The following is a 27,176-nucleotide window of genomic DNA, read 5'->3' on the forward strand; positions in this document are numbered from 1 at the left end:
TTCATTTAAATAATTGAATCTAGAAAGCACTAAGAGATTGAAACAATCACACAAAATCAACAAATTCACCAATAGATTAATCACATATTCACATATCTAGTAGTTTACATCAATAGATTATTCACACGAGTCCTTCAATCATATCAACATTAACTTTTTTCCCCCTTTTTTCCGTGTGTTTTTCTTCCTTCAATATATACAAATGTCCTGTTCACAAGCCCAGTCCATGGTAACCACAGCTATGACTGTCCAGTGTCCACACAGCTCAACTCCAGTCCACTGTAACATGAGTGTACAGTCTATAGAAATACCTGAGGACGTCTGGGGCTTGATGACGACAGCAGCCTCCCGCGGCGAGCAACTGATGTCGCTCTCAGGATCCAGGAGGGTCACGGCACCAATGTAACGGGGGCAGTCCTATGGTGTTCTATGCTGGTCAGCCTGCTGCACGCCCGTCACTCTCATCGTTAGCTCTGCGTTGTGTTCTAGTTGGGTGGGGCCCCAGGTGTTGTTGGGGGGGGCCCTCAGTCTCTCATCATCATCATCATCATCATGATCAAGGAAGGAGGGGGGACACACAGGACTCTATTTGGCCCACCTTGCCATTTATTTTCGAAATAACTGGTTTCCACTGCCGGTCTACCTGAACTACCTGAACCTTTTAGGGGGCTGGTAGCTTTGCTTGTGTTTCCATTAGAGGCACTACCCCTTGACTGGAACTCTTACTGGGACTTTTACAGGAACGTCTGTAGTCCCTGCTCTGGGGTAGGTACTTCTGAGCGGCCCTGAAAACCTGCTGGACAGGGCTCGACGCTGATTGGTTGAATGTCGGAAGCAACCAGCCTACTATTTCAGTGTTCAACAAGCGCCATTTTTATAAGCCAGCAACCGACCTGTGTGGTAGCAAGCACAACACTAGAGAATTTCGATCAAGCGAAATGGAGAAAAATGGACAGACGAGGAGGTGCAGGCTTACTACGCCACCGACGAGGTTCAGTGGGAGTTCGGGTCCTCAAGGAGAAACGAGAAGATTTACCTAGACATTTCTCGCCACCTGGATGGGCTCAGTATACATCACACAGCCAAGCAGTGCCGGTGTCGGTACTTGATCCACACACCTAGGAGAAAATAAAAAAGCTAAAGTTCCTTCATCTGTTGTTGTCGTAGGCACCAGGGCGCGCCGAAAATTATGTCGCGGTGAAAGCTGTCGCAAAATGTTGACATCAGCTCATGAGCCTGGTGGTTCCTACATCGCTATGGAAACACGACACTCAAGAGGGCCGACTACGGGGTAGTTCCACTTGTAGTTCGTGCCAGCTTGGGAGTTCGTGTAGTTCTTCCTATGGAAAATCGCCTATTGTGCATATCATATCCAGTCCCCACAACCCTCGGGGTAACAGACATGATGAGCGTGCTGTTCAAACCGCAAAATGCATGCTTAAACAAGAAGACCCACTATTAGCATTAATGTTCTACAGAGCAACACCAATGACCTCTACTGGTGTAAGCCCAGCTAAACTACTCATTGGACAGAGATCAGAACCACACTCCCTTCATTCAAAAGGAATCTGGTCCCCAAGTAGCCTGGTAAAGCCCTCATCAGATGCAGATTCAGAGGCTAAGCAAAAACAGGCCTTTTACTTCAACAGGAGACATGGAGTAAAGGACTTGCCACTGTTAAAACTGGGAGATCAAGTTCTGTTAAAGTTGGACGAGGACAAGACAAGGAAAGGACCAGCATCTGTCATCCGGGAGAGCTGTACTCAGCGCCCATATCAAGTGAACCACTGAGGGGAGGAGAGGTGAGAAGGAACAGGCGACATCTACACTTGGGCCAGCAGGAGCAACAACAGTGAACACAGATACTATGAAAGCGAGCACAGAGCCAATATGAACAGAAACACAACACCAGGGCTCTTGTCAGGGACAGAAAAGAGGAAGGCCAAAGAGGAGGTTTATGGATGTGGTGAGGGAGGACATGCAGGTGGCTGGTGTGACAGAGGAAGACGCAGAAGAAAGGAAGAAATGGAAACGGACGATCCGCTGTGGCGACCTCTCACGGGAGCAGCCAAACGTAGTAGTAGTAGTAGTAGTAGTAGTAGGTGTCAGGAGTGGGATGGTGAGACCATGAGGTCATTGGAAGCACATGCGCCCAGGGGCATGAGGGAGCTGATATGCTGAAGCACAGGGACGTGCTTCCCGGAGGAGGGGGGTAGTGTAACGTGTATGGATAAGTAGACACGTTAGCCCTTGGCTAACGGGTCGGACCCTTTAGTCGACTGGTTACCGTTGTCGCCCGCTGTGCAGGAGATACGGATTTGCGTCCCGGCTGTGGCGGCGGTTCCCGGGCTGCCCCCCTAATTCGCTACATTATGTTTCTGTGATGATAACCCAGCCACTGAGGATGCACAAGCCAGTGCATCCTTAGTGCCAGTCCCAAGCCCGGACAAATGGGGAGGGTTGCGTCAGGAAGGGCATCCGGCGTAAAATCTTTGCCAAATCAAATATGCGGATCATAAATAAGACTTACATACCGGATCGGTCGAGGCCCGGGTTACCAACGACCGCCACCGGTACTGTTAACCAGCAGGGTGTCGGTGGAAACTATGCTACTGTTGGGCGAAGGAGAAGGAGAGGGGGAAGGCATGTCCAGAGGCAGCTAGAGAGGAGGAAGGGTAGGCATGTGGAGGTGAGAGTTGGAACTTTGAATGTTGGCACTATGACTGGTAAAGGGAGAGAGCTGGCTGACATGATGGAAAGAAGAAAGGTAGGCATACTGTGTGTGCAAGAGACCAGGTGGAAGGGGAGTAAGGCCAGGAGTATTGGAGGTGGGTTCAAACTCTTCTACCATGGTGTGAATGGGAGGAGTAATGGGGTAGGGGTAATTCTGAAGGAAGAGTATGTCAAGAGCGTGCTGGAGGTGAAGAGAGTGTCAGACAGAGTGATGAGTATGAAGCTGGAAATTGAAGGTTTATTGCTGAATGTTATCAGTGCATATGCCCCGCAAGTTGGGTGTGAGATGGATGAAAAAGAAGAATTCTGGAGTGAGTTGGACGACATGGTGGAGAGGGTACCCAAGGAGGAGAGAGTGGTGATTGGAGCGGACTTCAATGGACATGTTGGTGAAGGGAACAGAGGTGATGAGGAGGTGATGGGAAGGTATGGAGTCAAGAAGAGAAATGTGGAAGGACAGATGGTGGTCGATTTTGTGAAAAGGATGGAAATGGCTGTGGTGAATACATATTTCAAGAAGAGGGAGGAACACAGGGTGACATACAAGAGTGGAGGAAAGTGCACACAGGTGGACTATATCTTATGTAGAAGGCGCCATCTAAAAGGGATTGGAGACTGCAAGGTGGTGACAGGGGAGAACGTAGCTAGGCAGCATCGGATGGTGGTCTGTAGGATGACTTTGGAGACCAAGAAGAGGAAGCGAGTGAAGACACAGCCGAAGATCAAATGGTGGAAGTTGAAGAAGGAAGACTGTTGTGTGGAGTTCAGGCAGGAGTTAAGACAGGCACTGGGTGGTAGTGAAGGGTTGCCAGATGGCTGGTAAACCACTGCAGAAATAGTGAGGGAGACAGCTAGGAAGGTACTTGGTGTGTCATCAGGACAGAGGAAGGAAGACAAGGAGACTTGGTGGTGGAATGAGGAAGTACAGCAAATTATACAGAGGAAAAGGTTGGCAAAGAAGAAGTGGGATAGTCAGAGAGATGAAGAAAGTAGACAGGAGTACAAGGAGATGCAGCGTAAAGCAAAGAGAGAGGTGGCAAAGGAAAAGGAAAAGGCGTATGGTGAGTTGTATGACAGATTAGACACTAAGGAAGGAGAAAAGGACTTGTACCGATTGGCTAGACAGAGGGACCAAGCTGCAAAGGATGTGCAGCAAGTTAGGGCGATCAAGGATAGAGATGGAAATGTGCTGACAAGCGAGGAGAGTGTGCTAAGAAGGTGGAAGGAATACTTTGAGGGGCTGATGAATGAAGAAAATGAGAGAGAGAGAAGGTTGGATGATGTAGGGATAGTGAATCAGGAAGTTCAGCGGATTAGCAAGGAGGAAGTAAGGGCAGCTATGAAGAGGATGAAGAGTGGAAAGGCAGTTGGTCCTGATGACATACCTGTGGAGGCATGGAGATGTTTAGGAGAGATGGCAGTGGAGTTTTTAACTAGATTGTTTAACACAATCCTGGAAAGTGAGAGGATGCCTGAGGAGTGGAGAAGAAGCATACTGGTACCGATTTTCAAGAACAAGGGCGATGTGCAGAACTGTAACAACTACAGAGGTATAAAGTTGATCAGCCACAGCATGAAGATTTGGGAAAGAGTAATAGAAGCTAGGTTAAGAGGAGAGGTGATGATCAGCGAGCAGCAGTATGGGTTCATGCCACGAAAGAGCACCACAGATGCAATGTTTGCTTTGAGAATGTTGATTGAGAAGTATAGAGAAGGCCAGAAAGAGTTGCATTGTGTCTTTGTAGATTTAGAGAAAGCTTATGACAGAGTGCCGAGAGAGGAGGTGTGGTATTGTATGAGGAAGTCAGGAGTTGCAGAGAAGTATGTAGGAGTGGTGCAGGATACGTATGAGGCAAGTGTGACAATGGTGAGGTGTGCGGTTGGAATGACAGATGGGTTCAAGGTGGAGGTGGGATTACATCAAGGATCAGCTCTGAGCCCTTTCTTGTTTGCAATGGTGATGGACAGGTTGACGGACAAGATCAGGCAGGAGTCTCCATGGACGATGATGTTCGCGGATGACATTGTGATCTGTAGCGAGAGTAGGGTGCAGGTTGAGGAGAGCCTGGAGAGGTGGAGGTATGCACTGGAGAGAAGAGGAATGAAAGTCAGTAGGAGCAAGACGGAATACCTATGCGTGAATGAGAGAGAGGACAGTGGAATGGTCAGGATGCAAGGAGTGGAGGTGACAAAGGCATTTGAGTTTAAATACTTGGGGTCAACTGTCCAAAGTAACGGGGAGTGCAGTAGAGAGGTGAAAAAGAGAGTGCAGGCAGGTTGGAGTGGGTGGAGAAGTGTGTCAGGAGTGATTTGCGACAGAAGGGTACCAGCAAGAGTTAAAGGGAAAGTTTACAAGTTGGTTGTGAGACCAGCTATGTTATATGGTTTGGAGACAGTGGCACAGACGAAAAGACAGGAGGCGGAGCTGGAGGTGGCAGAGTTGAAGATGCTAAGATTTTCACTGGGAGTAACGAAGAAGGACAGGATTAGGAGCGATTATATTAGAGGGACCGCTCAGGTTGGAAGGTTTGGAGACAAAGCAAGAGAGGCAAGATTGAGATGGCTTGGACATGTGTGGAGGAGAGATGCTGAGTATATTGGGAGAAGGATGCTAAATATGGAGCTGCCAGGGAAGAGGAGAAGAGGAAGGCCAAAGAGGAGGTTTATGGATGTGGTGAGGGAAGACATGCAGGTGGCTGGTGTGACAGAGGAAGACGCAGAAGACAGGAAGAAATGGAAACGGATGATCCGCTGTGGCGACCCCTAACGGGAGCAGCCGAAAGTAGTAGTAGTAGATGTTTCTGTGATGATGCCTTAAGGTGTGGGTGCTAAGGTAACACATTAATATTCAGTATGTCACAAGTCTAGAGTAAAAGTTATTGGCTGTGTCTGAAATCACTCAGTCATTCACTAATCTCTACTCCCTATATAAGGGACTTCTATGTAGAGGAATATATGTATAGTGATCTCATTGGCAAAATGAAAAAACACTTTTGGACACTACTCGGGTCATTTTCTCTGCGCCGTTAATTACGTCATTGCTGTTGCACAATTAAAACTTTTTCCACCAAGCAACCAGGCTTTTGAACAAAGAACATTAAAAGACACTAAGCCTGGTGCCGGCCTTATGGTACTGACTGACCTATCGTCTTCAGTGGATCATCAGTTTACTTATACACACACACACACACAAGTAGCTTGGCATACACAAACACACACAAATATGCAAACAACTACACATATATGCACATTTCTTAAGGCTGGGCCCACACACACACACAGCACCTTACATCACACACTATTTATTATTATTACTGCTTTTTTGTTCTGTTTTGTTATTTTATTGCTATTGTTGCTGCAGTGTTAAGGAGATAAAACTCAATAATTTTACTCTCTTATACTTTTATAATGAGACGTAACAAATAAAGAATCTTGAATCTTGAATTTACAAACGTGCCAGACCAACGTCGGGTGGACCGTCCATAATAAATAGTAACTAGAAAAATGCTTTTCCACAGAAAAAGCGTGTGAGTGCTGAGTTGCTGAAAGAAATCGTGAAAGCATTGCTGAAAATGGATAAATAGAAAAAGTCAGAAAGTCTCTAGCCTACCTGAAATACCTGGAAACTGAAATGTGAAATGGCTGAATATTTTAAGTTTTAAAGGTATAAAAAATGTTAAAGTTTGCCATAATGTGCTAAATACATAAATAGTTTGATTGTTGAATGGTTTCTGTAGTTTAAAGTATGAAAAAGTGGAAGTGGTACCACTAATAAAGAACTGCAAAGCGATAGTGTGAATTAGGCTGGCAGTTGAGTTTCAAGTTGATATGTGATGTCACAATAGGACTGAACATTCTAACAGGCAAAGTGTATGGCAGAATTGTTAAAATTTAGAGCTGAATTGTTCAAAAACTATAAAATATTTTTAAAATCTGAATAGGATTCTGAAAGAGCTGAATGTCCTGAACTGTATAAGCTTTAAATGGGGTTTCTAGCTCAAAAAATGAAGGAGGAGATACAGTTCAAAGGTGATGAGGGTTTCAACCTTTCCCCATAGACTTCCATTTTTTCGAAAAAGTAGAAAAAGCTTAATGTGTCTAAAAGTATAAAAGATTTCCAAAAAACCGAAATGTGAGCCTTAATGGGCTTAAAGAGATGAACATTTTGATGCCTAAATGGTTTCAGTGGCTAAAAGTATGAAGGAGTAAAAGAGGTGGAAAGGTTGCAAAAGTCCCCCATTGACTACCATTCAAAAAATGGCTGAAAAAAGTTGGATATTTCAAAAGGTTCAAAAGGTATGAAAAATCTGAAAGGGGGGCAATAATGTCCTTAATGAGTTGAACATTTTGATAGTTGAATGGTTTCAGTAGCTAAAAGTATGAAGGAGCTACAAAGTGTCGAAAAATGGGCGGGAGAAAAAATAAATAAAGAACTGCAACGCAATAGTGTGAATGCCCAGCAGTCACACTAAATAACAATGATACATTTTACTTAAGTAAAAGTATCTGATTTAAATAAATTTAACAAAGTACTTCATTAATACTGATGAGTTGACGTATACATAAGCAGCGTTTCAATATATTAGTCACAGCCCGGTTTTCTGCAAAATGTGTACTTTTGCTGTAGTAATTTACGTCCATTTAGCTGGTAATACTTCTACACTTTTACTTAAGTAGGATTTTAAATGTAGGAGTTTTGCTTCTAATGGAGCATTTTTACATTGTGTAAATCTGCATATATTTTTTTGTGATCAATAGATGAGGACTAGACAGCTGGGTCGCTAGCCGTGATTTGGGCCGTAATGGCGCAATGCATTCACAATTTATTACATGGCTAATAAACTGTTACAAAAAACTTCATCATATGATCGAAAGTTAAACCGAAAATTGCTTACACTTGTACGACAGCTCCCTCTCCTCTGGTCCGTCTGCCATTTTGCTTTCAGCGCAATGCATGATGGTATACATTGCTTGGGTTTCCCTAAGTTCATATCGGGGAAACAACAGCGACCATCGATTGGTTGTACACTGCTTTTCACGATGCATTGCGGGATACTATTGGTCCACCATATATAGTATTGTAACGTGCATGGATAAGAAGACACGCTGGCCGCTAGGTCGCGGGTCTGACCCTTTAGTCGAGCGGTTAGCGATGTCTCCTGCGGTGCGGGCGGTACAGGTTCGCTTCCCGGCCGCGGCAGTTCCTGTGGTTGCGTTGTCCCCCGAATTCGCTACAGTCCGTGTTGTAGTACTCGAGTCCGGACTCGAGGTTTAGTGACTCGACTACAACACTGGCTACAGTATAGTAATTCCTACTATTCGTTCGGACAGCGCTACAAAATGTCGTGCGCTAGTAGACTTTATAGTGAGTAGTGAATGATTTCGGACACAGCCATTTTGCAAACCTCTGATGGAGAGGGAGGATAATTTGAGGGGGAGAATTCAAGGTATTGGTGTGTGAAAGTGCATGAGTGCAGCGTGTGAGATATGTGTTGTCCGTATAAAACAAAATGAGGTAACAAAACAAACGTGCACGCAGAGCTCAGTGAAGGGTGACGGTGTTTGACGTCAGAGGTTAAGTAACTTATATCACTGGCCAGGTTTTCCCGGTGATTGTGATGACGCCTCAGCTCCACCCTGCCAACGACCTGCAAGAGACACACACACACACGCACACACACACACACACACACACACACACACACACACACACACACACACACACACACACACACACACACACACACACACACACACACATACACATAGTACACACAACCAAGGCTCTGGGGCCATCACACTGCATAGTTAGTAGTTGTCAGTTAGACCCTCTGGTTCTATTCTATCATCCATCCATCTAACCCACACGGAAGGATAACCACAGAGATGCAGATATGTTGAATTGAAACACTGCAGGATGCATTGTGCTAGGTTGGGGAGGAGGAATGGTAGGGGAAACATGCTGACTCTGTTTTCGTCATTGACGATGTCTTCAAGATGGCCATGGAGGAGTTGAGGTCAGGAAGGAACCAAGTATCTAGAAAAAAACAGGGGGAAGGTTGCAGTGATAAACAGAGAGAACGCTGCTGAAAAGAACGGTGCCAAATCCATAAACCCTCGGAGCAGAGACATTGAGGTGGGAACCTCGGCCATTAAAAATTCACTATAACCACTAGCTCTGGCGGTACCACTTGGATTAGAGTCATGAGAGTTGGTCTGATGGCAAATTCCATTCCAACGTTTCAGAAGGGCCGTAAAGTGGCATACGCCAAAAAACAAACAAAAAACTGTTCAGTTAGCTCTCCAGTGTTACCATAAAGAAATATCTCCAGATAACAATGTGTCTCCAAAACTAGGGGAAAAAAATGTTGGTATAATAATGAAGTTGCAAACCCAAAAATTAAATGTCAGTATAATGTCACTTATTCAAAATTGTGATGAAACTGTTGAATGAAGCGTTATCTGCAGGGGAGAGAAACAAAGTTGAAATGCAAGGATTTGGACAGGCTGGAGCCAAGTTGAATCACGTGCAATCAGTGAACACATAAACCTGTCCAACAAGTGTGTACATGTACTCACATAGATGTGTCTGTATGCAAATATAAAATCTTTTTCAACATGCCAATATGTAAACCATGATCATGTACATTGATACACCACCTATATTGCTAATCCCACTGGCAGTGGCAGGGTTGGGCTTCCTGTAACAGTCCTAGGAGGATGAACAGCCTGAACTGTCAACTCTGCTCTGTTCAGTCTCCTTATGGTGCGGTCTGTGGTAGCACCAAACCATGCTGGAGCTGCACAGCTCAGCCACAGAGCAGTTCTCTGGGGAAACCAAGAGATAGCTTGTGGAAGTCTGGCTCTGGTCTGATGCTGTGGTCAGGGTGGTCCTGGTGGTGGTGTGAGGGAGCTCCTCGTGCTCTGCTATGTCTGGCTGGACTCAGGTCTGAGAGAGAGGGAGGTGGAGATCACCTGACAACTCACCTAGGCCTAGTCAAAATGTTTTAAAAGTAGACTGTTGATTATAATTACAGACTTTCTCAGCATTTGAAAAAAATATTGAAATATAATCAGACCCGAATAGTGATCAAAAACAAGAATTCTTTGCCAAAGCACCACCGCGTCATGGAATTGTAGGAAACACTGATCCAACTTCCTCACCTCTGTCTAGCGGTTCCTTAATGAAGCACAGATTGATCCTCAGCAAGATCAGCAGGACATCTCACCTATGGGAGGTAAGACAACACACACACACACACACACACACACACACACACACACACACACACACACACACACACACACACACACACACACACATTTTATACAAGGCTAACCTAATACAATGAGTCACTGAAGGTGGCGGTGGTGCACTAAAAAGCTGTTTGCCAACCACCAATTAAAGTAGAAGACGAAAAAGATGAGCCATTGAATGGTAACAAGTGCGCTGTGCACGCCTGCTGCTACTACATTACTACAAATTGAAAACATGTTTAGGGAAATCTTTGTCAATTTTATTAAAAATCAAACTTTCTGAAGCCACTTTATGTTTATAAACGAATAATTGATTATTTTTCTAGTGAAAATCCTCAACATTTTCTGGTTAAAGTTTTTTTTTTAAAATGTGAGGATTTTTTCTACATTTTTATTTCTGATTTTTCCCTTTTTCTCCAAGTTTAGAGGCCAATCGATCCCTATTTTAGTTCAAACACCCACCCTCGTACTGCATGCGTTCGCCAACTGCATCTCTGCGGCCGGCAGTCTCTAAAATGTGAGGATTTGATGCTTTTCTTTGTCATACATGGCAGTAAACTGAATATCTTTGTGTTTTGAGCTGTTGGTCAGACAAAACAAGACATCTGAAGATATCAACTTTGACATTTTATCTAGGCTTTGACCTAGTCTTATTTCAAGACATTTCCTTTAAAACAGAAAGAATGTCTCTTACCAAATTTCTTGTTTTACTTTCTAACAAGTCTTGTGACCATGAAACAAGTACACTTCCTTGAAATAAGCAATAGTATTTGCTAGCGGGACAAGACAATTTTACTTGCAATAACTTGAAATATGCATTATGAGAGTCAAAACAAGATATAACACCCTGATATGCTCGTGTTCATGAAAACGTCCCCTCTTTGGGAACATCTGATGCCCTGCAAAAGAAGAAGAAGAAGAAGGTATGTGACACTTAGGGAGAGTTGTTTCTTACCTTTGTAACAGGTTGAGTGGAGGAGGAGGGTTCCCTCCTTTGGGAGAATGAAGTCCTGGAGAAAGGTCTGTTGAATTACCACCATGGGACTACGCCCAGGAGGAAGAACTGACGGATGGCTAAGAGGACTTCCCTTCTGAGGAAGAACTTGGTTTTGGGGAGATGTACTAACTCACCTTGGTAGCAGGACAGTTAGTAGGAAATTGCAGCACCATCTATTTCTTTGAATATAGGTTGATAGTGGGCAGCCAGTCACAGTCCAGTGCCTGGGTACCAACCTCTAACAAAATTTTGAGGTAAGTGGCGCAATGGCAGGAGTATCTGATACCTGACACTGCATGTCATTGGATTTCGGGGTTTACAGAATACTGTAACCATGCCTCTTCTTCATAATTTTGTGCACACAGTTGAATGAGGCCAGTTGTTGGATACAGATATGGGACGGATGTGAAGGGTGGTGAAAACAGAATTGCTGCAGATGGGATCCGTGACATGATGTAAGAGCAGAGTTCTGCCACAGGAGAGAGCTAAGACTTCAATTTATGTTGAGACCAGCTGGACCACTCATTAGGGAAGCATAAATAAGATCCCGAGCCTTGATCCTGGTCATTGGCTAAGTCATTCACAGATGCAGAGAAAAACCTTAACCTCTCGCAGTGTGTGCAAAACTATGCTTCTGAAAAACAAATCTGGCACAACATATGTTTATGTAGATTAATTTCAGTCATCCAGGAAGTAAAATATCCCAGAGCGGTTTGAATCTATCCACTGGATGTTCGTTTTCAGTTTGAAGATGCGTTGCCAGTCATCCGGACGGCTTCTTCACTTCTGACACCGGGTGGAGTAACCCCATCCATCCTTTTTAAAGGAGGATGTGAGTGTGGACAGATGTTCAGAGCGTGCGTTCTTTTGACGGGCTCCGAACGTGACATCACTCACCCGCCACTTACACGCCTCCCACTTCATCAGAGTGATGAGTTTTGTTAAAGACCTTGGGAACAACCGACAGAGAGAGAACACAACCTGTCCAGGCCCCTGCAAGTGACTTTTAAACCCGCTCTTACACGATGCCCTGTAAGAAGAAAGGGTCTTATGTACAATCCACTCATGTTATCCTGCAGCTTCATAGCCACAGAGCAGTTCAGCCATCTGTGGGTAGGTACTGAGGGCACCAAGAAGAGCGACCATGACACACCGTTCAGTGTGAACATCTCTGTCGAACTTAAGAGAAGAAGAAAGAAAGAAGGCCACGTGTGTTTTTTGTCATTGTACAGGTTACAGCAAAATTTGTTCTCTGCATTTGACCCATCCTATTGTATAGGAGCAGTGGGCAGATGCAGCGCCCGGGGACCAACTGCAGTTCTTTCCATTGCCTTGCTCAGGGGCACAGACAGGAGCATTAACCTAACATGCATGTCTTTTTGATGGTGGGAGGAAACCGGAGCACCCGGAGGAAACCCACGCAGACACGGGGAGAACATGCAAACTCCACACAGAAAGGACCTGGGATGGCCTGGGGTTTGAACCCAGGACCTTCTTGCTGTGAGGCAACAGTGCTAACCACTGGGACACCGTGCCGCCCAAGAAGCGAGTGACCGAGCTGGAGTCGCACATGCCTCATGAACCAGCACCAACAAGGTGAGGAGGGACTCCGCATGTCCGCACAATGACATTCATGAGAGAAAGAGACATTTTTTGCACTTTTCATTTAGTTGTTCTCAGGTAAACTAAAAAGGACAGTTAGATGATGCTAATGACCATAAACTTATGGTAACACAACGTCGGTCTATTTTTGAAACAATCGGCATTGGCTGCAAATATCATCGGAGGTAATCACCCTGATGATGAGCAACTGCTGCGGTTTGTTATCTCACCAATACATGGAAATGAGGATCTAGTCAACTTGGCCACAAAGAATGATAAAGCATTTTATCAATACCTGAAAAGATTGATACATATGTCTGTTATTCCCTCTTACGAAACTCCTATCGAAACAAAATTTAATCATTTAACGCTGTTTTTTTTCACATTATTATGCAATTCTCACTTGATTCGTTGTGTTTTTGTTTGGCTTTGCAATGTTGACTTAAGCTGCCAATTTGCCATTCAGACAAAGCAAACCACAACAGTTTCACTCATTAACATGCACAACTGAAGAGAAGTCATCTGCCAGCTGTTGCGGCCTTATTGCCATTTACAGTTGATCCAATACAATATCATACAGAATAATAATTCTTAAAAAAAAACACAAGTTACTCAGGCCTAATACTCCTTGTCTATAAATATATTATAAGTACCAATTTTAGGTTCTGTTTTCATCCAAGTTTGCAAGTTGTGCTGTCTATGTGTCTGAAGAGCACCAAAATTTGCTCTCACTCATAAACTCTATAGTGGTATTTGCACTCTATAGGGGTATTTGAGCATCATTGCTAGCTCAGGGATTCCTGTGCATATTAGCAGCTGCATGGGCACTCACTGGATAGACGTGTGTGTGTGTGTGTGTGTGTGTGTGTGTGTGTGTGTGTGTGTGTGTGTGTGTGTGTTCTGTGTTCGAGAGGGGGGAAGAGAGAGAGTTAGTCCATGTGCTGGGCCCTCCCCTGTCTCTATAACTGCTCTCCTAATCTTTTCCTCTCTCATGTCATTCCCAGCATGGTTACGGGATGGTTAGACTCTGGATTCACAATTTGTTGCTCGGCGCTTGCCTGTTCAGATGTCCAGGCCTGACAGCCCGCGCTGAAGTGCCTCAGCCCCAGATTCTGGTCACAAAACTGGACTTCAACAGCAGTGATGGCAGCCTGGCCATGAATCTCCCCATGGCTCTAAGGGTTTTCAGTGTGGACTACCACCATGTGCAGGCACCATTTGAGATAGTGCTGTGGATCATGTTGGCCTCATTGGCCAAGCTGGGTAAGCTTCCTGTCTGTTGGTTCATTCATACCAAGACGAGACACTGGAACAGATGTTATGGTACGATAAGATAAGATAAGATAAGATAGAAACTTTATTGTCATTGTACTGCTGTGCAAGACAACAACACAACAAAATTACAATGGCACTCCCTTAATTAAAAAAAAAGAATTAAAACAAAACAATTTTAAAAAATTCAAAATAACAGCAGTGCTCAAGGTGCAGTCCGGTGTGCACATGAACATACTACAATTGGCATACATTTAGCAGTAATACAAGTATGGCATATGGGCGTATTGCACAGGAGAGAGTTCAGTCAGTGGGGGGAGAGGTATATGTATGTATTGTGTATGCGTGCGTTGTGTGTAGGTTGTAGTGGGTGTGTGAATGGGGGGTAGGTGTCAGGCCATGTTCAACAATTTGACGGATTTGACATGACAAAAAGGAGGAATTGGTGGTCCTACCAATGAATTTGAAATATTTGACCATGAGGAATGGTGTGAATACAATGGAAAGTGAGCCAGAGAATGTGGGGTGTGTGTGTGTGTGTGTGTGTGTGTGTGTGTGTGTGTGTGTGTGTGTGTGTGTGTGTGTGTGTGTGTGTGTGTGTGTGTGTGAGACATGTGAGAGTAGAGTGCCCTACTAATGATGTGGTTACACGTTTATGTTTTCGGTCACTAAGTTATGCAAAGTAAGACTTTCAGAGGCTCTTAAAGCCATGATCACGTCTCTGGGAACAATTCAGACGTACATTATGTCTGTAATGTATTATCCCTCTTTCTGCCCTTTCCCTTTCCAACTTGTCCATCTCGTCTTCCTTTTCCTCCTCCTCAGGGTTCCACTGGTCAGGTCGTGTTCCAGCAGTGGTCCCAGAAAGCTGTCTGCTTATCATGGTTGGCCTGCTGGTGGGAGGGGTTATTTACGGCGTCCGCCACTCTGCCCCGCCCACTCTCAGTGCTGACGCCTTCTTCCTCTTTCTGCTTCCGCCAATCGTCTTGGACGCAGGGTACTTCCTGCCAGGGAAACTGTTTTTTGAAAACCTTGGCACAATCCTCTGGTAGGATGACCGTTAATGTGGTGTGTGGTGTGTGTGTGTGTGTGTGCATGTGTGTGTGGTTTTGTTTTTTTGTGTGTGTGTGCGTGTGTAAGAATGAAGCATTAAACCTTGCTGAATACCCGGTGTAGTTCCAACACTTGGCAGGGTGCGCCACTCACAAGAGTAAATCAAAAGAAAGTCAAGTTTATCTATAATGAAAGCTACAGTCTCAGAGGGCTTAGCAGTCCCATAGTGAGAAACAACTAGATGCAGTAAATGATCATCATCGTTTAGCATTTATTTATATTTAAATATAAATGAACAGTACTCACTATCCTGGTGCTGTGTGTTGTGTTGTATACCGCACTGTAGGGGTGGGGTCTTAGATGCGTCGAGATTCTCTCATAAAAGATTATGTCTCGATGTCTGTGAATGTTCTCATTCATCCAGGTCATGGTTATCCAAAGGAGTTGAATCGAGTGCAACTGGACTTGGTTATATATCCGTGAAGACGTTTCGCCTCTCATCCAAGAGGATTCCTCAGTTCGCGCCTTTCTGACTAGACCAAGCTAGTCTGGCTGGCTGGTGATGAAACTCAGATATTTAGCCTCTTTGGAGTCGTTATCAGAGCTATTGATGTCAATGGCTCTTTTGCGTTCCGATGTTTAGCAACGACAGTCGTTGGAGGTGTTAGTTTCGACTCCGTTAGTGCTCCATTCAGTGGTCATGAGTCGTTGGAGCCGTTAGTGACCGACTGTTGTTCTTGGAGGCTAGGCTTTTGAGTCTCCTGGGTAGAGATGAAAAGAGGCAATCGCTCAACTATCTCAACACCACAAAACCAAAGAAAGGCAGACAAGGAAGTTTCAAAACTTACAGCGATGAACCAACAACACTAGCCAAGCAGATATACTTACCTGGAGACAAAAGACAGAACATCCCACACAAAACGAAACGCAGAACAAATGGATCAAAAATCTGTCGGACAAGGTACTTAGCCAATCAGAGAAGGAGGTCTTAGCCAAAGGACTGAACTTCGCCATGACACCCAAACAACTACCTATAGTTGACCTCATCACATCCACAGAATCAGCTATAAGGAAAAACAATCTAACGGAAACCGAGGCGGAACAGCTTAGGTTAAAGGTGTCAGCAGCTCTGTCCAATGCGAAACCCCCTCCTTCCAACCTAACCACGGAGGAAAGGAAAGCCGTGACAGCCCTGACCATGGATGAAAACATCACTATCCTTCCAGCAGATAAGGGGAGATGCACGGTTATCCTCAACACAACAGACTACCACGCCAAGATCACGTCATTACTCAGCGACACCGACACCTATGAACCTCTGAGATGCGATCCTACTAGTGGTTACAAGAGGAGAATAATAGAGTACCTAGAGAAACTACAGAAAGGAGGGACCATTGATCGGATACAATACCACCGTCTCTACCCACAAGATAACATTCCATGCATATATGGACTCCCTAAGATCCATAAAGATGGAACCCCCCTCAGGCCCATCGTCAGCAGCATAAACTCGGTCACGTACAACATTGCCAAACATATAGCCAACATTTTGACCCCTTTAGTGGGCGAAACACCTCACCATATCCAAAACTCCATTGACTTTGTGAACAATGTCCAAGGCGTAAAACTGGAACCGGATGAAACCATGGTATCCTACGACGTAACATCGTTATTCACCTGCATCCCAACCATGGAGGTTTTGGAAACTGTGAGGCAACGTTTGCTACGGGACGACACTCTCCACAATAGGACCAACCTCAGCCCAGACCAGATTTGCCAACTACTGGACCTTTGCCTGAACACTACATATTTCCAATTCAGGGGCCAGTTTTACAGTCAGAAACGCGGCTGTGCAATAGGCTCACCGGTATCGCCCATTGTGGCCAACTTATATATGGAAGAGGTAGAACACAGGGCCCTGAACTCCTCCAGAGGAACACCTCCGAGCCACTGGTTCAGATATGTGGACTAAACATGAGTCAAAATCCAAACACAATAGGTGCAAGCGTTTACCAAACACATCAGCTCAGTGGACGCGAACATTAAGTTCACAAGGGAAGACGTAAAGAACAACAGTTTGCCCTTCTTGGACTGTGATGTCCACATTGGGGGAGATAGAAGCCTCCACATTGGGGTTTACAGGAAACCTACACACACAGACCAATATCTACTTTTCGACTCACACCACCCGCTGGAACACAAACTGGGCATCATCAGAACTCTGCAACACAGAGCTGACAATGTGCCCAGCAGCACTCAGGCCCAACGAGAAGAACACAAACGCCTGAGGGGAGCTTTAAAAACCTGCGGCTACCCCAGTTGGACCTTTGTGAAAACTGCAACACGTCCCAAAAACACCAACCGGGTGAGCGATGAGGAGAAGAGGAACAGAAGGAATAACACAGTCATCCCGTATGTTTCTGGGGTCTCTGAGAAACTCAGGAGAATGTTTAACGAACACCGCATCCCGGTATACTTCAAATCCAGCAACACACTCCAACAAAAACTGGTTCATCCCAAAGACCGTGTACCACACACCCAGAAAAGCAATCTGGTGTATGTTGTACAATGCAATGAGGATTGCACTGACCTATACATAGGAGAAACCAAACAACCACTACACAAATGGATGGCCCAACACAGAAGGCCAAACTCCTCAGGACAAGACTCAGCAGTCTATCTACACCTAAAGGAGAAGACACACTCCTTCGAGGACAGCAACCTACACCTTTTGGACAGGGAAGATAGATGGTTTGAAAGAGGGGTGAAGGAAACCATCTATGTGAAACTGGAAAAACCATCCATCAACAGAGGAGGAGGTCTGCGACACCGCCTATCTCCCGCTTACAATGCCGTCCTTTCATCTCTACCCAGGAGACTCAAGAAGCCTAGCCTCCAATAACAACAGTCGGTTACTAACGGCCAGTGATTAAAGTGGGCCGCAGCTACCCGGATCCCGACACCGGCACTTCCCCTCCTCCTCCCCAAGTCAACCGGAGCTGAGATCCGGCACTCTGTAGACAGGAGTAATATCAACCTTTTTGTCACAGTAAAATTTAAAACAAAAAACATGATGCAGCCAATTCACAAGCATTACAAAATAAATCGCACATAAAGTCGTTCTTCTATTTTTATACTACTTTATTTTTTCTAAAAGTTTGAATGATATTGCGTCCTCACGTGACCCGCACCTGCCTGCTGTGTGGCTTCACCAGACTTGACATCTAAAGAGACTGGCTTCACACTCACGGGTCAGGGTCAGTTCACCGCACCAGGCAGACAAGACTCGAGAGAGCGTCAACCTGCTACCTGCACTATTATCTTGGATTTGGGGGCATAAAGAGTGAGTATCTTCAGTGTATTTCCGATAGTTTTGTCTAGCTCTGCTGTGGTTTTCATTCAAGCAACTAACGTTAGCGAACGTAACGTTAGCTAGCTAGCTAACTAGCTATCTTCCACCCGGTAACGTTGCTAGCTAGTTGCTGACGTTGCTGGCTAGTTGTTTGAATGCTGTTAGGCAAGCTAACTATCGGTAGCGTCCGGTAACGTTACCGGTAGCTAGCTAGTTATGTTTGTCCAACCTTAGCTCTGGCCATGCAATATTTTCATTCAAATAACTAACTAGCTAGCAAACGTTAGCTACCGGTAGCTATTATTAGCTAACAGTGCTATCACTCCCGCACTTTTTCCCACCTTTCTAATACAGAGATCCCCCACTTACCAAATCCCACTTTAACCCCTGCTAACGGCTCCAACGACTCATGACCACTGAATGGAGTACTAATGAAGTCGAAACTAACACCTCCAACGACTGTCGTTGCTAAACATCGGAACACAAAAGAGCCATTGACATCAATAGCTCTGATAACGACTCCAAAGAGGCTAAATATCTGAGTTTCATCACCAGCCAGTCAGACTAGCTTGATCTACTCAGAAAGGCACGAACTGATGAAGCCTCTTGGATGAGAGGCGAAACGTCTTCACGGATATATAACCAAGTCCAGTTGCACTTGATTCAACTCCTTTGGATTATGTCTCGATGCAGTAAACTCCATAATCGGAAATTTAAAGCTCAATTCTTGACTGCAGCACGCTCCTCACGGCTGAACCAACTGGATGGTGACACGTAAGGGACGTAAAACATGTGCGTCGTGTTTACGTTCTAAGCTAGGCTAATTCTTCAGTTTTACTGAAGATGGCTGAGCGCCCAGATCCCCACCCTTATCGTATTGTATTGTATATTATATTATATTGTATATTGTGGGTTTTGTATTGTGTTGTATATTGTACGTCTTGTGTCCACTGTTGTATTGCACACTGTATTGCATTTAATGGGCATTTTGTTTAGTTTATTGTACTGTACTAAGCTGCACGGAGAACATCAAGTAAAATTCTTGCTGCATGTAATGTACCTTGGCGAATAAAGGTGATTCTGATGCTGATACCCCCACCTGATTCAGATGAGGAAAAACTCCAAGGGGGGGGGGGTTGGCTAAACCTCAGCAAAGGCATCATCCAGTGGTTGGGATCTGAAGGCATGGGTGTATCCTTCCTTTATTTGCCAATGTCACTTAGTGTCTTACCTCTCTCAAGGTATGCCGTTCTGGGAACCTTGTGGAACGTACTGGGCATCGGCCTGTCCCTGTACGGTGTGTGTCTGCTGGCCCACAGCTCCCTCGGAGACATCTCTCTGCTCCACTGCCTACTATTTGGCTCCCTAATTGCAGCCGTGGACCCAGTGGCCGTACTTTCTGTCTTCCAGGAGATCCACGTTAATGAACAGTTACATATCCTGGTGTTTGGCGAGTCACTGCTCAATGATGCTGTTACAGTGGTAGGAGGAGATGCTGTGGGAATGGGAGGGGGGTTGGGGGGAGGTCCTTTATAGCTACGGTCCTGAATGTATGACTTGCATTGTTATATACTCTGTTTTAGATATTAGACACTCTTAGTTGTTCTACTTGACTTGAGCATCCCAACAGGTTAGATGGCTAATGACTGAAAGTGTGAATTTGAACTTGCACTTGAAAACGCTTTGACGTGTCCGGTGGTATACATCGGTTGCACACACTGAAAAAAATTAAGATAATAATTGGTTTCCCCCATTTTCTATTCTCACCCAGGTGCTTTACAAGCTATTTGAGTCCTTCCTACGTCTGCCATCTGTGTCTGGGCTGGATGTACTGCTTGGGGGCTGCAGGGTGGTGGTGGTGGGCCTGGGGGGGCTGTTTGTGGGTCTGTTCTTTGGCCTGGTGGCGGCCCTCACCTCTCGGTTCACCTCCAGAGCCCAGGTCATCGCCCCACTTTTTGTCTTCCTCTATTCCTACTTGTCCTATCTGACCTCTGAGATGCTTCACCTCTCTGGTATAATGGCGTAAGTACAGCAACTGTGTTGTCGAGTATGGGTGTGGACAACTTGTTGGAGTAAGCATCAATAAATCAGTTGAGCTTTATTATATAGCTGATTCTGTTCTTAAAACGTAATGAGGCATACATGAGAACAAGCTGCAAAACAGAGCATTAGCCGGCTCGAATCCCTGTGTTACCTGCGGCTTGGTTGGGCGTCCCTACAGACACATTTGGCTGTGTCTGCGAGTGGGAAACTGGATGTGGGTGTGTCCTGGTCACTGCACTAGCGCCTCGTCTGGTCGGTCGGGGCGCCTGTTTAGGGGGGAGGGGGAACTGGGGGGGAATAGCGTGATCCTCCCATGTGCTACATCCCCCTGGTGAAACTCCTCACTGTCAGGTGAAAAGAAGCGGCTGGTGACTCCACATGTATCGGAGGAGGCATGTGGTAGTCTGCAGCCCTCTCCGGATCGGCAGAGGGGGCGGAGCAGTGACTGGGACAGCTCGGAAGAGTGGGGTAATTGGCCAGATACAATTGGGAAGAAAAAGGGGGGGAATCCCCTGCCCCAAAAAAACATAATGAGGCATACATGGGAACAGGCTGAAAAACAGCGTTGGATATCCAATGTTGCTTGGTTGAATTTGGGTTTACAATCTATAGACTCACACATGGATACACACGAAAAAGACTCCCCGTTAAACAAGGCAGCATCCCATACGGTTTGTGTGTCCATTGCCCTCTCCTCCCTCAGCATTGTGACGTGTGCCGTGACCATGAAGCAGTACGTCGAGGCTAACGTGTCCGAGCGCAGCAACACCAGCATCCAGTACTTCCTGAAGATGTGGAGCAGCGTGAGCGAAACCTTGATATTCATCTTCCTGGGCGTGTCCACCATACAGGACGTTCACATGTGGAGCTGGCCCTTTGTCTGCTCCACCCTGCTGTTCTGCCTGGTCTGGAGGGCCACAGGTAGGAATGAGACTGTCCTTACTTTTCAGACTTGGCTTATATTTTATGATTGCCATCTGATCAGGGACATGGTGACGCCCACACTGAGTAAATTAAACTCACACCTCCGGGCTGCGCAGTACAATACTGCTTGAGTAGCTCAATTTTGAAACCTCATCCAATGTGTATTTAAATAAGGGGGGGGGCATGTCTCATCTTTTTCTCAGCTAGATTGCAAACCGGCTTTCAGTCCAAAGTTAACTTTTCAAACAGTTGCCACCAGGACAGTTGCAATAACAAATTCGCCCCGGCAAAGAAAACAAATTCAAGAGCGAGCACATATCCCCTCCTCTCAAGGTGTTCTCTTGCTGACTGCTGTGGTGAACAAGCTGCGGAGGAACGCTGTGACATTTAGAGATCAGTTCATTATTGCCTACGGTGGCCTGAGGGGCGCAATTTGCTTCTCCCTGGTCTTCCTCATTGATGACTTCCCCAAGAAGAGACTCTTCATCACAACAACCATTGTAGTCATCCTATTCACTGTGTTTGTGCAGGTCAAGAAAATAATCTCTCTTACACACACACAAACACACGCACGCACATGCACGCACACACACACACACACACACACACACACACACACACACATACACACACGTCAAGTTTGATGAAAGGACATTTCCGTAGTTTGCATACGACAATGCTCGGTGAGCTTGCTTCTGTCCGCCCCGCAGGGGATGACCATAAAGCCGCTGGTGGAGCTGCTGGAGGTGAAGAGGAAGAAGAGAGTTCTTCCTACTGTCAGCGAGGAGATTCACAGCAGGGTGAGATACCTCCAGAAATCACTGCGACCGTGTTGAGGTGACGCCGCTAAGAGCGCCATTAAACATGTAAAGGCGACGCCCAGATCTGAGCACTGAAGTGAAGAATCGGAAACAGGTCAACCGATTCAGTCATCATGAAATGGAAATAAAATCAATATTGAAGTTGTTTTTTTTTAGCATATTCTCTAGTTTGAGCGCCCTCTCCAAGATACGGTGTACCTCCACCGCGTTTTTTTTCCCATTCAGAGGAACTCCCACAATATATGATATTCAGGTGCACAGGAAGATGACCCTGCATAAACCCATGTGGGATGTGCAGGTGTAGAGGGTGTGCATGTTGCAACAACACAACGAATGCAAAGTCCTCATTGGGGGAAAAAAAAAATTTCCAAATAAATTCCAATTCCAATTTCCAATAAATTCCAATTTCCAATAAATTCCAATTTGTCAGTTCATCAATTGGCATATGAGGGCCAAGCAGAATGGGCTCTGCAACTTCATGTTTCAGGACCAAAAAAAAAAAACTGCCATTAAGACAAACAACATGGATTATTGCCATAGCAAAACACTATACTGAAGCCGGACATGTTCTCTACGCTTTGAAAAAAAAATTACTCGGCTTATTTTGAATAGATTGACACAAAGAGAAATGTTTTGGAGCTATCATCTGGATCCCAAATGGTCTAAATGATGATTTTGATGGGTCCATTTGAGTGAGGTGGGCCAGCACACCTATGCATATTAATAATAGGTCCATGCATGGACCTATTATTTAATATTATTAGCTACAGCTGAGTTTATCTTATGCTAACATCACAGAATAACAAGACAATGGTTTCTAACCTGCATATTCACTAAAACGGAGTAGGGGTTAGTTCCTCTTTAACCTAGTGAACAACAGGTGAACTATATTAAGGCAAGATGGCAGGTGGTTATGCCATGATATATGACCACTTTTCAACACACCACAACTGTGTGTGTGTGTGCGCACATCCACACACACCAGGTTTTCTATCCTAATGGGGACCAAATGCCCCCCCCTCCCAAAAAAAACCTGAAGCCAGCTACCTTGTGGGGACATTTTATGGGTCCCCGTGAGGAAAAGGGTCTATTTTAGGGTTAGGACTTGGGTTTAGGGTTAAGGTCAGAGCTAGGATTAGGTTAAGGTTAAAGTTAGGGTAAGGGTTAAGGTTAGGCATGTAGTTATGATGGTTAGGGTTAGAGGTAAGGGTTAGGGAATGAATGTAGGGAATGAGGGGTCCCCACAAGTAGTGTGTGTGTGTGTGTGTGTGTGTGTGTGAGAGAGAGAGAGAGAGAGAGAGGGAGGGGAGAAGAGTGAATCAATTAAAAATAGCAACACATTGAAATAATCCAGCCCACCTGCCATATTTTCAACCTGTAATCTAAAATAGTTTGAGTAGTGGTCTGTTACTAACGGGTGAGATCCTAGCACAGGACAGGAGCTGATGTAATGAACATTCATCGATCTACTGATGGTGTATCTGAAAAGGAGATTTCCAGGAAAAAGCCAGAATCGAGTTTTGGGTCTGAATAGGGGTGCATATCACCATTTCCAAGATTTGAAATCCGGGGAAAAAACCAGGATGTTGGGCTGAAAGACTTAAACTAAGCAAAACAAAAGTGAAGCTCACCAATTTGTGTTTACAGCGTTGATAATATTTATACCAGTTCATTCTGACTGAGAGGCCCTCTGTGGCACCATCTTTATTCTGCCCTAGCTCCTAGACCATCTGCTGGCGGGGATAGAGGACGTCGTCGGCTACTGGGGACAACATTACTGGAAGGACAAGTAAGTTTTGCTTTCATGAGCATAGACGAACACACCCTGTAAGGCTGAATAGGTGATTGTCAAGGGCCTCTTGCATCCTTTAATTCATTATTTTGGGGGGTTATCTGTGACATGAAGTCTACCGACCAGCAGATGGCAGCAAAAACCACATTCCTAGAGTAGAGTCAAAAGTCCTCTTTGGTACAGTCATTTTCAAGGTTGGTAACTGATGCATTTCCTGTGTGCACGAGAGGTTCGAGCAGTTTAACAGAAAGTACCTCCGTCGCTTCCTGATCCGCGAGGAGCACCAGGCTCGCTCCAGCATCCTCAGGGTTTACCAGGAGCACGAGAGACGGGAGCAGAGGGGAGAGGAGGAAGCTCCACCACTGTGAGAAAATAGCATCCCTCTAAATGGGTGTTTTCTGCTTACTTGGCTGTCCTCTACCTGTTTACCTATTCATCTGCCTATCTATCTCTTCGTTCGTCCGTTCATTTTGCAGCAGGAAAAGCCTCACGTGGAAATCTGAACGGCCTCATTCGGGGGTTGTTTTCCTACAGCGAAGCTTTTGTCCTGAGTTCCTCTCTGAGTAGCCTGTGCTCATTTCCTTGCATTTCCCTCCATTCTTCCGAAGCAAAGATTCATTTAAAAACCTCCTTAGCTGAAAGGAAACGTCGAAAATGATGAGTGAACTTGTCGTTTCCTTCATCCTACTGTTTAGTGTTGACCCTCGTTTCCAGAATCGACCCCTCCTACCAGAAGAGATGGACAGCATCAGACGTATCCTCTCCAGAAACCTGCACAACTTTAACAACAAGGTAAAGCCACAGGATGGAGCCGTCTGCCTTTCACCTTTTCATCATTCCTTGTCTTTCGTCTGCCAACCGTTGCGGTACTCACTCAGTCCGTGGAAGATATTTAGTTTTTATTTTAAATATCCATTTTACATCCTAGTTTTAACCATATTGTCAATGCAAAAATAGGTAGTTTGATAAGTCCTCATAAAAAATACGTTGGCTTGGGGCATCTGGGTGGCGTAGCGGTCTATTCCGTTGCCTCCCAACATGGGGATCGCCGGTTCGAATCCCCGTGTCTGCAGGTGGGAAGCTGGATGTGGGTATGTGTCCTGGTTGCTGCACTAGCGCCTCCTCTGGTCGGCCGGGGCGCCTGTTCAGGGGGGAGGGGGAACTGGAGGGAATAGCGTGATCCTCCCACGCGCTACATCCTCCCTGGCGAAACTCCTCACTGTCAGGTGAAAAGAAGCGGCTGGCGACTCCACATGTATTGGAGGAGGCACGTGGTAGTCTGCAGCCCTCCCCGGATCAGCAAAGGGGGTGGAGCAGTGACTGGGACGGCTCAGAGAGCGAGGTGATTAGCCAGGTATAATTGGGGAGGAAAAGGGGGGGAAATATATGTTGGCATGCATGCACCAGTAACCTCCCAATATCAATTATGGGTTCGACCTAGTGTGTATTTGTCATTTCCCAACCCTTTGTGTTATCTGACAAGTCATTTTACAGTCCTCTGGGGTCTGTGTGTCCCCACTGTAGCAAATCCCGGCCTACAGCAGACACACTCTCCAACACGAAGCCGTTATGGATCGAGCAAGGAAGCCACTTCGTAGGCACCAGAGTCTGGGAGAGAGATACACATACGCTTCACACACACAACGGCCACAGGTAGGTGCATACGAATGCACAGCTGCAGGTACAAGCACGCCGACACAGAAGTGATTCTGCTGTGTATACTCGACACTCTTCTCTGCAACAGGGTGAAGACAGGGAGTTTGGCGGCTCGCAGAGGGTGAGGACAGGCCTCAGCAGGTCTCACACAGGTATAGTACGCATACCCGCGGCACTGTCGTGGCACAGTGGCCCAGTGGTTAGCGCTGTCGCCTCACAGCAAGAAGGTCCTGGGTTTGAACCCCGGGGTTGTCCGACCTTGGGGGGGTCATCCCAGGTTTGTCCTCTATGTGGAGTTTGCATGTTCTCCCCGGGTCTGCGGTGGGTTTTCTCTTGGTGCTCCGGTTCCTCCCACCATCAAAAAGACATGCATGTTAGGGTTAATACTCCTGTCTGTGCCCCTGACCAAGGGGCGGCAAGACGAGCTGGATTTGGTCCCCCGGTCCTGCCCGGCAGCTGCCCACTACGTCTAGCTACACAGCTAATTTTCCATTCATTGTCTATTACAAAAGCTCATTAGACATCTAGAATGCAGTGGTCCAACTACATCTAGAGCTGCAGCAACAGTTTGGGAAAGTCGGAAACACGCTGGTGTGACTGTAGGCCGGCAGAACTAATTGCCCCGGTGAGAAAGAGACACATGTCCGGTCAAGTGCACTACACCAGTAAGATATGAAGCGAGGAGCGAGACTGCCAAGTTTTATCCTTTTTCAAAGTGTCAGTAGATGGAGACACGCCAGAAACCGATGCTCACCTAGGTTTTGAAGGACATCACGGGGTGTTAAGTGTCCCACCGAGATGCCTCTTTGCCCCTTTCTCCACTCACAGCCCGACTTGTGGTTATCCAAAGGAGCTGAATAGAATCAGAATCAGAAAGGCACGAACGGAGGAAGCCTCTTGGATGAGAGGCGAAACGTCTTCACGGATATATACCAAGTCCAGTTGCACATGATTCAACTCCTTTGGATAACCATGACCTGGATGAGTGAGAACATTCACAGACACCAACTTGTGGTGTGCTACTCAGATGGCGTGGATCTCAGGCTTACTTCGGCCTCTGTCCCTTTTGCAGTTTGCTCCATGAGCCCGTGGCCGGTCGACTCCCCGGCCCCTGCAGCTCCAGCCGGGCCTGTGAGAGCCGAGCCGGGCAGCCCGGCAGCAGGGGGAGAACAGGTCCTCTCACCGCAGCAAGACTCCGCGGATAAAACCCCTAGAAAACAGCTCAGCTTCGTCCTGGAGAACGAGAAGGAGGTACAGAGTCAGAGACAAAGTGGTAGACACGGGGGAAAGTGACTTTCTGCAGTCATTGATTAGCAGCTCATTTTACTGGTGTTGGCAGTTTGGACGACATTGGTGTTTAAAAGTTGTTTCCTTTTCTTTTTCTTTTTTTTTCCAGATTTATGGACATCATTCAATTAAAAATGATCGTATGAATTGACTCACCCGGGCTCTGACTGTATTAATTTGAAGTGTTTTGCCAGCCACATAAAAAACGTCCTCAAGTGGTGCGCCTCAATTCCCGTGCTGCTCTTGAGATATGCAGCGGAGCTTTGAGGGTCATTTACGTCTCCAATCTAATTCATTTCCAAAGTGGCACTCCAAGAGTAGCGCCAAGCCTAGAAATACCTGGCAGTCGCACACACACACACACACACACACGCACACACTGTCTTG

The 27,176-nt window shown here is 45.9% G+C and overlaps 1 protein-coding gene across 1 annotated transcript; it reads left to right on the forward strand.

Annotated features, from left to right (window-relative positions):
• The first annotated feature begins 8,730 nt into the window (after positions 1 to 8,730).
• LOC130133117 (sodium/hydrogen exchanger 2-like) lies at positions 8,731 to 26,795 on the forward strand. Its single transcript, XM_056301928.1, has 14 exons — positions 8,731 to 8,750; positions 13,656 to 13,852; positions 14,687 to 14,909; positions 19,508 to 19,748; positions 20,038 to 20,288; positions 21,013 to 21,230; positions 21,567 to 21,763; positions 21,944 to 22,033; positions 23,773 to 23,843; positions 24,076 to 24,210; positions 24,542 to 24,638; positions 25,371 to 25,499; positions 25,591 to 25,654; positions 26,575 to 26,795. The coding sequence occupies exons 1-14, from the start codon at positions 8,731 to 8,733 to the stop codon at positions 26,793 to 26,795; spliced, it is 2,154 nt and encodes a 717-aa protein (XP_056157903.1).
• The last annotated feature ends 381 nt before the right edge of the window (positions 26,796 to 27,176 follow it).

Source organism: Lampris incognitus, unplaced genomic scaffold (genome assembly GCF_029633865.1).
Source record: "Lampris incognitus isolate fLamInc1 unplaced genomic scaffold, fLamInc1.hap2 scaffold_228, whole genome shotgun sequence".
Lineage (NCBI taxonomy): Eukaryota > Metazoa > Chordata > Actinopteri > Lampriformes > Lampridae > Lampris > Lampris incognitus.

Coding starts and splice junctions, on each gene's coding strand:
- LOC130133117 (XM_056301928.1), top strand. CDS start 8,731: ATGGCCATGGAGGAGTTGAG. Junction 23,844..24,075: donor CAACATTACTGGAAGGACAA/GTAAGTTTTGCT, acceptor TGTGCACGAGAG/GTTCGAGCAGTTTAACAGAA. Junction 25,500..25,590: donor CACACACACAACGGCCACAG/GTAGGTGCATAC, acceptor TCTCTGCAACAG/GGTGAAGACAGGGAGTTTGG.